The sequence below is a fragment of the Halichoerus grypus genome, chromosome 11 (genome assembly GCF_964656455.1).
Source record: "Halichoerus grypus chromosome 11, mHalGry1.hap1.1, whole genome shotgun sequence".
NCBI classification, from domain to species: Eukaryota; Metazoa; Chordata; class Mammalia; order Carnivora; family Phocidae; genus Halichoerus; species Halichoerus grypus.
Window position 1 is genome coordinate 3,274,517 of NC_135722.1, and position 12,574 is coordinate 3,287,090.

General features: G+C 54.3%; 1 protein-coding gene across 6 annotated transcripts in view; it reads left to right on the forward strand.

Moving 5' to 3' along the window:
• SHANK2 (SH3 and multiple ankyrin repeat domains 2) overlaps window positions 1–11,243 on the forward strand; it is a 506,338-nt gene extending 495,095 nt beyond the window's left edge. For 3 of the 6 annotated variants that reach the window (XM_078057641.1, XM_078057642.1, XM_078057643.1), the window contains one exon: window positions 7,221–10,522. In XM_078057641.1, the coding sequence (XP_077913767.1) occupies window positions 7,221–7,791 (571 nt within the window). In that variant the 3' untranslated portion in view covers window positions 7,792–10,522. Of the gene's footprint in view, window positions 1–7,220 lie in introns of all 6 variants that reach the window. The other 3 variants (XM_078057637.1, XM_078057638.1, XM_078057640.1) reach the window with 2 other exon arrangements.
• Window positions 11,244–12,574: the final 1,331 nt, after the last annotated feature.

Genomic DNA, 12,574 nt, shown 5'->3' on the forward strand with positions numbered 1-12,574 from the left:
CCTATTCTCGGCTCTCGGCCAAGGGTGGCACTGAGTTGGCCTGGGCATCCGATGGCCCTGAGCCCCAGGGACAAAGAGAAAAGTCATCGCCTTCAGGCACCACACTGGGCACTCCACCAGCTACTGTGGCTTTGCTGATTTCACAGCCTCACCGGGCAAAGCCCGAAGCGGATGTCAGCTGTGGCCGTGAGGCTGCTGACAAGGGTGAGGTGGGTGACAGCTGCTGAGCAGCAATCCGAGGTGGGGCTGAGCTGCCCCCTCGCACCCGCATCTTCCCCGGGGGCAAGCCTCTCCTTTGCTGGGTCTTGCCTCGGTTGACAAGCCCGGGTATTTGCCCGTTTGGAGATCACCTGCCAGGGTGGCTCCCCGCTACTTTTAAATGCATCCCGGAGCTCGGGCTGGGAGTGGCCCTGGGCAGCGTGAGGCGTGGACCTGAACGCAGGGCATCCTCCTGGGGAGAAGCAAAGGCGTTTCTCTAGGGAGAATGAAAAGTGACACATGCATAAATCCTCTCTCCACAGAAACTGTTTCAGTCGCCCAAGAGAGCTCAAGTTTTGGAGCTCACCCCTTTGGGGTTACCTGCCCCCTTGGGTGCTTCTTAGCAACTGAGGTGAGACTCTTCACTTCTCGCTAGAGCCCAGGGTGGGACGAGACCCTCGCTCACCTGAGGACATGAAATTTGACCTGAGCCCCGCAGCTCCGGTCTGTTCCCCAAAACCAGAGAAGACTCGGGATCTGGAGATGTCTTGATTACAAATACAGGGGCGAGAACATGATCAAGTAGCTTTCCTGAGTACCAACGTTGGAGGCGCCTCCTCGGCCCTGTCTGAACACACCCCACTAAGGAAGGAGCCGCGAGGCAGCTCTGGGGAAAGCCTGGTTTTTCCAAGAAGCGACCTCATCTTTGAAGAGAGTGTCAGCCTGGGTCACAGCAAAGCAAGCTGTGGTTTGAGGGCGTCTGCGAGGAGTCTGCGGAGCCCCAGCCCTTCCCGGGAAGCTCAGGGTCAGGCAGACGGCCAGCCGCACTGCCCTTAGGACAGCGCGGTGAAGGCGCTGTCCACGGCTGCAAGGATGTCCTTCCCATGCGTAGGCTTTTTCCTCTCCAAAGCCCTTTGGTGACAGACGACCCCTGAGGATTTTATGGCGTTGGAGGGCTCTGCAGGAGTGGTTTTCTCCCCATTGTGAAGCACTTGGTGTTTTGCTTGAAGTCACATGGCCCAGTGTGCCCCCCACAAGCTCCAGGGCACAGATGGGAAGCTGATGGGACACACTCCATCCTTGAGCCTGGAAGCCCAGCCCGGCCCAGGGCCTCCTGAGTCCACTGGCCGGGAGTCCCTGAGCTGCTGTTTTGTAGGAGCCCAGGGCCAGGCCTGAGGGTGGAGAGTAGCAGGAGGGATACACACCCGCAGAGGCCTGGGCCCTTGGAAGCTGGGCAGCAGACGCAGAGCTGTCGATGACCTCTCCTGTGCCGGGAGCTGTGCTGAGCCCCGGGACTCATCCCCAAACTGGAACACATTCCAGGTGTCTCCTCCGTTGGGGAGCTGTACTCTCAAGGGGAAAATGGACAAGTAGTAATGAACAAACCCAAAGCGCACCAAGTGCTACAAAGGAACAGGGACATGTTCACAAGTCCAAGTCAACATGGGCAGGAAGGAGGTGACAGTCCTTAAGGAAGTGACCTCTGAATGACCAGAGATAAAAGAAGCCAGACGTGCAGAAAATCAGGAGTGGAGCATCCCGGGCACAGGCACAACGTGCACGAAGCCCAGAGGCCAGAAAATGCTTTCCGTGCCAAGGGAGGGCTGGCGGGCCTCGGGGTGGGGAGGGAAAGCGGGACTGTGTGCGCCTGCAAGAGGGCGGCCGTCCCAGGCTTCGCGTGACCGGACCTCCGTGTCACGGTTACCGGCAGCCGTCCAGTGCAGCAGCTCTCATGGTGGAACAGGTGCCCTCCGCCGGCTGCGGCGGGGTCCGTGTACGAGGCCAGGGGGCCTGCGCTCTGCAGACCAAGGGGCAGATTCGAAGGCCAACGGCCTCAGGTACCCAGAACGGCAGCTCCGTTTGCCTGACTTCCGCTCTTTGGCAGCCCAGACAATGCAGACATCCCTTCCGGAGCAAGACAGATGCGCTGCTGTATCCAGCAAGGCCACGGCCGCGGAGTCAGTCTTGTTTTCACCCTGTGTGTGCCGGGGGGAGCAAGCAGTGGACGTACGCTTGTGGGGGTCCCCCTTCAGCTTCCGTCCAGAGGGCATGGCATCAGCTGGATCCTAAGGCCCCTCTAGGTCACCCAGCTCTTCTTGGCCTGGCCTCCACCTCCCGGGGGCACAAATGGGCTCGGAGGAGGAGAGCCATCCTCCCGAGGCCCCGCACGGCTGGCCCCCTGCATCCGCCCTCGCCGGCCGGTGCCTCCAGCGCCTCCCTGGCTCTGCAGTATTATCCTGAGAGCCTCCTGGCTTTAAAATAAATCAGTCTGGGTTGTTAAAAAATTATCTCCGCCCAGCTGGTCCCAGAGCATGGACTTCAAAGCCGACTCAACAGAAGCTGCCGAACGGCATTCCCTTAACCTCGACACCGTCACGGGTCACAGGGGTTTTACCGTTTCACAGCCACCAACTGAAACAGGAAGGAGATGTCAGTGAATGGAAGGGTAGATAATTGGGTGAGCACTATGCACAGGGGATCGTGAAATTTGCTCTTGGTGTGTTTTCTTGTAGACCGTATTCGAGGAAGGTTATTCCATTCCGGTTACAGCCCTTCCCCATGATCACAGGTGTGGTTCTTAGGTTCTCACTTTCCCGTCCGGATGTTAGGATCGGTTAGCAGGAGCACGTCAGGGGGTGAATGCTGCTCCCTGAAAACGGGGTGCCTTTTTGACCTGCTTGGATGCGAACGTTCTGGCAGGAGGACCCCGGCTCCTGACGGACCCAAGGCGCCCACCCACACTCCCAGTCGGGCCACAAGCTAAACAGTATCCACCCACCATTCAGGCAACAATGACACCGCACCCCGACTGTGGGCCGAGGCCCTGGTGGTGCTCAGGGCTCGTGGCAGCCGTGAGGACGAGGTGTCAGAGGCACCAACATGCCCCAGGCTTGGAGCCAGGGGGAGACACACGGAGTGCTCGGGCCTTAGGCAGGTGTGGGAATGACTCGGTTGCCCTCCCCACCTCCCCTGTCCCAGGGCCACTTCATAAGAGCACTTTGGCAATAAGGGCCATGTCCACACGAGACAGGTTCCTCACGAGAAGGCCCTGGTAACTAAAACGCAGAGGTGGGACTGGTCACACTGGGACAGTCTGGTGCCAAACAGGTTCAGAGCCGCTGCCCCAGCTCGCGTGCGGGACAACAGATACACCTCGCCGGCATCACCAAGCGGCCTCTGGCCCACATTCAGTGGCTGTTCAAAAGCCAGATGGAATCTGTAAACACACTGAAAAAGCCACTTGAATCTGCCTTCCCCCACCCCAGTTAACTGGTTCTGGCTAATGAAATAACGACACGTCTCTGAGAGTGTCAGCTCTCAATTCTTGTTTTAATTCGGTTTCCATATGGATTTGATTTAAAAAGGCAGCCTAGAGAGCGCTGATCCAAGAGAGGGTGTGTGCGTGTGCACGTGTCTGTGTTCTAAATCAGGGCGACAGATTCCTGCGTGTTCCACCCGGGAACCCAGTGGTTGCTTAGCAACGTACCGATCTCTGCAGCCAGGAGGATCCAGTGAATAATGTCAGCGTGATGAACCGAGAGTAATCAAGCTACTGAGAAAGAGGGCAGGATGGGCCAGCCCGGGGAGGGCCTTTGCTCTGCTTCTCAGGCTCTCTGGTTACTCTTTTCCATGGCGACTTTCCGCCGGCCCCAAGCTCGTGGTCAGATCCGGCATCCCCCCATTATCAGTTGCCAGGCTCTCGGCTCACGGTGGAGACTTGAAGCAAAGCACAGGTACCCGCGGGGCGCCTTCCCCCACCAGGAATGTCGATTTAGGCTTGCCAAGCTGCAAAAGACAAAGGACACACGGCTTGGGAGCCCTCGTCAGGGTCTTAGCAACGAGCTGGTCCTCTGAGGACTTCAGGCAGAGGCTCATGTCATTCCGATGCTGTGGTCCTCGCTTTCTCACCAGGTTTTCCCTGGATAATTTTCTTCTTTATGTTCACGTTATCCCAAGCCAGAGAAGGCAGGGTCGTGAGTTTCCCATTCTAAACATGAAAGTGAGGCCCGTATTCATCTTCTGTCCTGGCCAGCGAGGCGGACTGCCCACTCTGCCTGCCTCCTCGGCCAAAAAGGAACCAGCCTCAGGAGATTCTCAGCCGACATCTGTACCCCCGCTTTCATTTCATCCATCGAAAAAAACCTTCTTTTTTAATTTTAATTAATTTTGCAGTGTTGTCTCAAGCCATTCCATTCTGTCATTTTCATGTGCTTTCGTGATGGGTGTTCACAGAAGAGGGTCATGCTGAACAGAAGTAAGTGCCACTCACAAAACTGCCTTGATTTCTGGTGTGTGCTGTTCCCCCCGCCCCCACCCACCCACCAGTGAGTTTGGAGAGCCTGCTCTTTGTTTCCAACAACAAACACAGCTGCCTGCAAGGCTTTCCTTTCTTTTAAAAAAAAAAAAAAAACCCCATCCCAGCTACCTAGAAACGGTCGGACAGCCACCCTCTGGCTTGGAGGTGCCCGCTGTTCAGTGTGGCCCGGGTTTGGGGGACCCCTCCCCGACTGTGCTGCCCTGGTGGGTCCAACCAGAGTCAGGGACATGGACACTGTCACCATGCCGTGTCACCTCTAGAAAAAGCACATCGGGACTGTTACGACAAAGCAACACCTGAGCAGAGGTGCTCTTGTAGATTTACCCACTTTACAAAAACCTCATCTCTTCCCCAAAGGTTCTAGGCCCTAATGAACAACTCCAATCACCTCTGGATGGAGCGGCTTTGCGCCTACTCGACCACCTTAGCTTAACTGTTGTATCAAAGCAGAACCAATGAGTCTTCCCAAAACAGAGGTGCCCCAGCGCCGTGGAGCAGGCACAGGGAGGGCACGGGCCACCTTGAAGGACACTCCACAGCACTCCCTGCCAGCGCGCGCTTCGGCCCAAGCCGGAAGTGGAGTGGGTCTTCCGATCCTACTCGAGCAGCAGAACGTGCAGCTTTCTCCTTAAACCCTTGCTGCTCCACCCCTCTCTCAAGAACCTGATCTAGGTCCCAGAGGTGCTGGCTCCCCGTCCCTACAGCTCGCACCATCGGGGCTCCTACTTCTGGATTTGGAGTAACTGAGCCTGGCGGTGGTGGATGGGCTGCCTTTACCGGCCAGTATAACCAATACACCAGGAACCAGCACCCACGGCCCCGGAGGTTCTTGACGGAGGTCTCCTGTTTGTACCAGATCCCACCTGGGGCACCCGGCCCTCCAGGAAGCTGCATGGGGACACTCTGGGGGTGGCTGTCCCTGGCCCAGTCGCATCCACCTGCCCCTGGGAGTGCTTGTGTCAGGATCGAAGTGCGAGTCCACCCAGGCCCCTCTACATCTGCTGCTTCCACATCCCGTCCTTGAAGCAGCCGAGACTGCCATCCGGTGCATAAGTGTCACAAGCTTGGAGACACCCAGGTAGCTGACATGGGGGTGCTTGTACCCACATACCAGTGGCAGAGAAAACACACTGCAGCAAAGAAAAGCTAGGGAGAGGACGGGCTGACTGGGCCTCGTGCCCAGCTCACCCCTTCGTGTACACCCCCCATCCCTGTCCTTGTCCGTTTTCATCACCCGCCATGGCAACACCTGTGCGGCTCCTCACACACTCCCGAACACACCCTACCCCAACTCCCCACTTGGGAGGGAGAGGAGCCCATACGTATGAAGACATGGAGACTCACAGGCTAAAATGTGCCTACGCTGGTGTTAGGTGGAGCCAGGCTTCATACATCTCAAGTCCAAATCCTGAGGAGGAAGTAGGAGGGATCCTTCCAGAAGGGGATGGGTGGTCGGTCCACATTCACATGAATGAGCCCAAAAGACAAGAAATACACACCTACTCTTGCCACTTCCCCTGTTGGCTGTGGCTTTGTTGGGCTGGTAGCATGGATACGCCTTCCGTTTGGGGACAGCAGAGAAGAGCATGAACCAGAGCCCAGAGGTGTGGCTGTTCTCTGTATGTGGCTGGAAAGCCTCCCGCGGGCCTTGGCCAGACCCAGGGAGGGGGCCCTGCGCAGGTGAGCACAAAGACCAGACACTTCCCTGGCACTGAGATGCAGTCTTCTCCCCTCAGGTCATCCAGCGTCTCCTTGAGGCCAGTAAACGCCGAGCCTCAGAGGCGCGAGTGTACCCCACTCCAACCCCTCGGGCTTCACCTGCCTGGCCAGAGCAGGAAGGACATGGGGGACTCCCAAGGACTCCCCTGGCCACTTGGGAGAAGGGGGTTCCTTTCAGATTTCTGCTTTTTGGTGAGGATCGTTACCTACCGACACTGAGCTTCCCACACTGCCTTCATGTGAGGAGAGAAAACATTAGCGCGCCCACTCCATTCCGCAATCAAATGGCCCCGCCGACACTGGACCCAAAGTCGCAGCAGTTCTGGGTTTAGCCCTCCGGGTCAGTACGGACTGCACTCTGGCAAATTACTCCTTGTTCTCAGGGTCCGTGGATGGTTTCTTCAAACCCTGAGTGCCCCCAAGTCGGTGTGGGGCTTCCCACTCACTGCAACAGGACCAGCCTGCAAGGGACCCTTCCCTGCACTTGTCCTTTCAAGCCGAAAAGCCCAAGGCCTGGCAGGCAGTCAAGAGGGAGGGTCTCTCCCCAAGTGTGCTCTTCCTTCTATGTGCCGAAACGGAGGCAAAAGCTGTCCTTTGCTCATACTGGTGATGTACTGGTGACATCACCAGACACGTCTCACCCAGGGAGCAGGACCTTGTGCAGGTCCCGTCCTCATGTGCCTCCCTGGCCGCCCCGGTCTGGCCCTCCCTGCTCACACAGTGCAGGCGCCCCCACCCGGCAGCCGCCCCCTCGAGGGGCCAGGTGAGTGGGCCGCCTTGGTGTGCTGTGGCTTCTTCTCAGAACTCTGCCTCCTGCCCCCTTCTGCCCTGCCCCGGTCCTGGCATGGCAAGTCGTCTGCTCACTGCCAGCGAGGCTGCCCCTAGAGTGTCTCCCCCCCAGCCACGCCCCTGACCTTGGCGGTCTGCATCCCGCTGACCCACGTCGTGACGCGGCTTGTGATATTTGTCTCTGTTGCTGTTTCAGAAGTCCAGAGGTCATGAGCACCGTCTCAGGTACACGGAGCACGACGGTGACCTTCACGGTTCGCCCGGGGACCTCGCAGCCCATCACTCTGCAGAGCCGGCCTGCAGACTTTGAGAGTAGGACCTCAGGAACAAGACGTGCCCCGAGCCCTGTGGTGTCACCAACAGAGCTGAGTAAAGAGATCCTGCCTGCCCCCCTCTCCGCCGCTGCTGCCACTCCTTCTCCCACTCTCTCAGAGGTCTTTAGCCTTCCAAGCCAGCCCCCATCCGGGGACCTGTTTGGCTTGAACCCAGCGGGACGCAGCAGGTCACCATCCCCCTCGATACTGCAACAGCCAATCTCAAATAAGCCTTTTACGACTAAGCCTGTGCACCTGTGGACTAAACCAGACGTGGCGGATTGGCTGGAAAGTCTAAACTTGGGTGAGCATAAAGAGACCTTCATGGACAATGAGATTGACGGCAGTCACCTACCAAACCTTCAGAAGGAAGATCTAATAGATCTTGGGGTGACTCGGGTCGGGCACCGGATGAACATAGAAAGGGCTTTGAAACAGCTGCTGGACAGATAAGGGTGGCTGCTCTTTACCTTTACAGACTTCTTGTTATAAGTAGAGATGGGCTTCTACTGAAATATTTGGGCGGCCAAGCACAGTCTGTGAGCACCAACCCCATTCCATGGGTTTGTCTCCTGGTACCCAAAGAAATGCCGAGTGTGTCCAGGTGTGGCTGAGCGAAGGCCTTGAAACGCCCCCACTCTCCACGTGGGCTTCACGGGCTCTTTCTGTGCAGCAGGGGACACGGGGAGGGAGTTCTGCCACCACGGAAAGAGGCACAGCTTGCCTCCCAGCATGCAGATGACCTCACTTTGCCCGGTCCCAGGGACGCCCCCGTCGATTTAGCACGGGACCCTTGCTCTTGCAGGCAGACACCAGTGTCCTCTAGATACCTCCTGAGACCTCCCTCCTCTGCTTTCCGGGCAGCTCTCACCACCCCAGGCCCGCCTCAGTCTGTGGCCTCCGGGAGGGCACTCAAAGCTCACTTGCTCCTTTCTTTCCTCTACTTTGCTTGCGGTAAGACACCCCAGACCTGTCTGTCCGGTGCCCCTTCTTAGGCCCGAAAGGTAGAGAATCTTTTTTTCCTCTGGATTCTTTACCCCATCTCCTCCTGCAATGTGCATCCGTGGTTCTTTGGCCATGAAGTTTTTGGTCATGGTGGGGAGTCTGAATGGGATCGTGCCCGGCTTTGCTTAGCTTTCTTTATTTCTGCAAATCTATTAGCATAATTCCAAGGTGGCCAAACAGATGTCACACGGAGTTAGTCAAAGCACAAAGTCACGATTCCAAGGAGGAGGGGAGACCTGGCCATGGGAAGCAGCCAGTGTGCGGCTGCCTGGGTCCCAAGTCCCCTCCAGGGGAAGAGCGGTCAGTCATCTGCCAGGAGTGTCTCCAGGACGGTGAGAAGGGGATTCTCTGCCTTTCGCAATTTTTTTTTAAACTGAAAGTGTGTTGCATTCTGCAAAATCAGAGCAGGTGAGCGTCCACTTTAACACGAGGGTGGGACACGAGGTGAACGGTGGGTGCGTGCTGCGGTGGGGGAGACCGCATCTTCCCTGGAGCCGGGTGGGGCGCCATGACGTCAGGTCCAAGCCCGGCCCAGGGTGAGCATCTCTGCCGAGACAGCCTCTCTGCTCTCTGAGGCCAGGGAAGATGGTACTTGGGGGCTCTCCCCCTCTGTCTCCGACTGTCCACGCAGCCCCCCAATTTGTCTTACAACAGGCTTCTTGAGCACCCAGTGGGTACGGCGTCTAGACCGGACCCCAGGCTGAGGACACACGGTGGGCTACAGGCTGAGGGTGCAGGCAGACAAACGAAGGAAGGAAAGCCAGGGAGGTTTCCCGGGCTGCGCCGGGCCCCTCTCGTGAGGCTTTCCTGAGCCGTGCCCGTTCTCCTCCCTGGAGTCCCCTCCCCTGTAACAATACCTCCGGTTTCCAAGGGAGGTTGCCACCTGCACGGGGAGCCACCGGACATCCAGCCAGGCCTTCAGCACATTCTCCCACACTTGGAAGAAACTTAAACAGCAGGTTTTGGCTTTTATTATGATTTCAGAACTAGCCTAGCCCATCTCTAATTATAAAAACATGATTTTTTTTTCCTTTCTTTTCTTTACGCTCACAATCAAGTGTCTGATTAGGTCTGGAACAGCTCTAGAATGAACACATAAAATTTAGCAATTTAAAATTTCTTTCTTTACTGCAAGTTTAAATAGTTGTACAGATAGTTTATAAGCACAATATTTTAAGAAAAAAAAGTGGCTGGTCTACTAGGCAGCCTTTGTGCCACTTCAGTGCTAGAAAGTTAAAGAAAAAAAAAAACTTTTGTGATTTAATAACACTATTTCTGTGGAATTATAAAAGTATGACCTTTTTAAATCAACCTTATTTGGATGCATCTGAACCAGCAGAGCTGTGTTATATTTTCTATCTTTGCTAGAACTTCGTCATCAAAGGACAATTATTTCTTCAAAAGTGGTTACAATTCACAATGCAGCAGTTTCTCCAAAAACAAACATGCACCACACACGCGCGCGCGCACACACACACACACATTCACGGTTTTTCCAGCCACATGCCCCTGAATTGGAAACTGAGTTTTGGACCTTCCTCTGTTCCAAACCCTTCTGCAGGGCAACCTGTATTTGAATGCCCCGATCCAACGTGAAATCATTTGAACACGAAGGCGCTTCTGTCCCGCGCACCTTCCGTCTCTTGGTCGTGGGGTGTGCTGGGGACGCCACGGGTGGCCTGCTGAGGCCACCTGCGAGTGTTCAGAAAACGAAAAGGTGGTGGTTGGGCCATTATTTGTCTTCCATTTGGTAATAGAGCAAAATTCAGTCAGTGCACCGCTCACCCTGGTTCTTCCCTCCTCTGTCTACTGTTCAGCATTACCTCCACGCTCAGTGCCAGGCGACACGCCAGAACAAGAGAGGACAGGAAGGGAAGGCGCTGCTAGGTTGCCATCTGGTGGCTTTAGGTTCACTGGACTTTGGCTGCCACTCCCTTTCTTAGAGAGACGCCAAGCCACGGGCAACTAACCAGAAGCAAGCAGAGTGCAAGACAGAAAAAAAAAGCTGGGCAGTCACTTATTTTTGCCTTGTCTTATTCTAGAAAAGTCACAGGACCCCGCAGAACCTGCACTGACCAACAGAGTAACCCATGTTGCCAAGATGAACCCATCTCTAGCCCTATTCGATGGTGTTGCTACAGAAAGCAATAGTTCCTCACTGAGATCGCCGCCCACTGTTCTCCCTCCCCGCCCCCCTTGGGACACATTAGGACCAGGCCCTATTCCACGACCTCCTCAATGGTGGGACCCAAGTCAAACTGCTCATATAAAGATCATGTTAATACTACTCCGGGTTTTAAGATCAACTTTTGTTATCTACTGTAATTTAAATAAATTGCATTTACATGCCTAGTCTCTGTAACATTGTGTATACAAAACCAAAATCTCTCAAGATGTAAATTATGTATACCTGCCAAGACACCTTCTCCAGGGTGTCTGTGCACATTTTAAGTTAATTCATATAATATAAAATGACTCAATGTGACTGTTGATTTGCTGAACTTTACATATCACAAAGTGGATTATTTGTGGTACTTTAGTTAGTAAAATGGTGATTTTTTTTTTTCTGAGTTACTGAACAAGCAAGCATTACCCAGGTGATCTGGCAATGACTTTGTGTGTGTGGGCCACAAATATTGATTTTTTTTTCCCATTAACGAATTTTTTTTTGTTTTTTTAGAAACTAATATGTTTCACACTATGGTTTGTGTAACTTGTGTTCGCATTATCTGTGTTGCTGTTACTTTTGTGCTTTTATTCCTTTTAAAACTTTATTTTGAAAAAAAACAAAACAAAACAAAAAAACAAGCTCCTGTAATTTGCACTTCCTCCCAATCCTTCAATCTCTTGTATGGCAACCAAAACCCCTGTAAGAGAAATAAACATGCGATTGCACTAAGGCTGGAGGCTCTGATTGCACGCGGTGAAAGCCGTCTGGGTGGACCAGGAGCTGCCGACGTGCAGTCCAACGTAGGCTCTTCAAACACGACCACCACCGTACCTCCATGAGGTTGACCAGGTACCGCGTTTCTTCAGAGTAAGCGCCCTCCCTTCGCGGAGCTCACCTGCCTGGGCTCCCACCCTTCACAGGGCAGAGACACGCGCGACTTCAGAGCTGTGTGCGTTTTGCGTGCACGTCTGTGAGCTCTACTGTAAGAGTCCAGCTGAGGCCTGTCCTTCCTTTGGTTTGGGACGGAAGTGGGGGTGGCGCTGAGGGGGCCCCCCACGCTCCCACCTGCTCATCTTCCCGCCAGGCCCTGGGGTGGCAGAACCGGGGTGCTCTGGTTCATGTGCAGCCAGCCATGTTTGGGTCAGCAAGCAGGCCCTGAGGCTTGGGGCAAGAGAATTCGTGTCTTTTGGCGAAGAACTGAGCCAGGAAGACATGGGCTATCCCTTTGTCTGTAGGGAAGTATGTTTTAAACACTGAACCTCATCTCTGGTCTCATCAATGAATACCTGATGTCTTTAGTTCCTGGACAGTTTCCTCTATGTTGGCACATTCTCCATTCGAACAGCAGCCACTGTGTTTCTATGTTCATGAAAAATTCGAATCCTCCTATCTTGCGTAGTTCACCCTCCCTAAAGCCTCCCGCCTCACTGTCCGGTGGTTTCTCCCAGCCCTTAACCACCCCCATCACCTCCAATGGTTTCTCCTAGACCTCTTCTGGGTACATGTATCAGTTTGTCTTAAGGAAAAAAATGGAAGACTTTTTCTTTGACTTGTACTTTATTTGAGGCATTTTACCAACCAGGGCACTGGAGCGTCTGTCTGTACTCGTAGCTCTCCATGTACACACCGAGCAGGTGGAAATCCCACGGTGCTGGGGGAGCACAGCGCGGCTACACTGGGGGCAGCCGCGCTCCGTGGGGACTCGGTCATTTCCAAATCGGTCCCTCCGACGCCAGCAGGCCTGACCACTTCAGTTTCCAATCCGCGCTGTATCCGTGGTTTTCTTTCTTTACTGTTCCTGTAACGTCTCTGCATTTCAGTCTTTACCGTTCTGTGTTTAAAATTACAACAATCACTGTCCATTGCTTCTACTCTGGAACTCTCTGTTTATAGCAATTCTGAAACTTTAATATGAGCCTTCAAATAAATACAGAAATGAAAAAAAAAAGGAAAAAAATAAAGTGTGTGCCTTGGGTGTTTTGAACCTGATCTGCATAAAACCATATTGTATTCAAATGCTGTATATTTAATGAAAGGATACATATATCTTCACTGTATTAA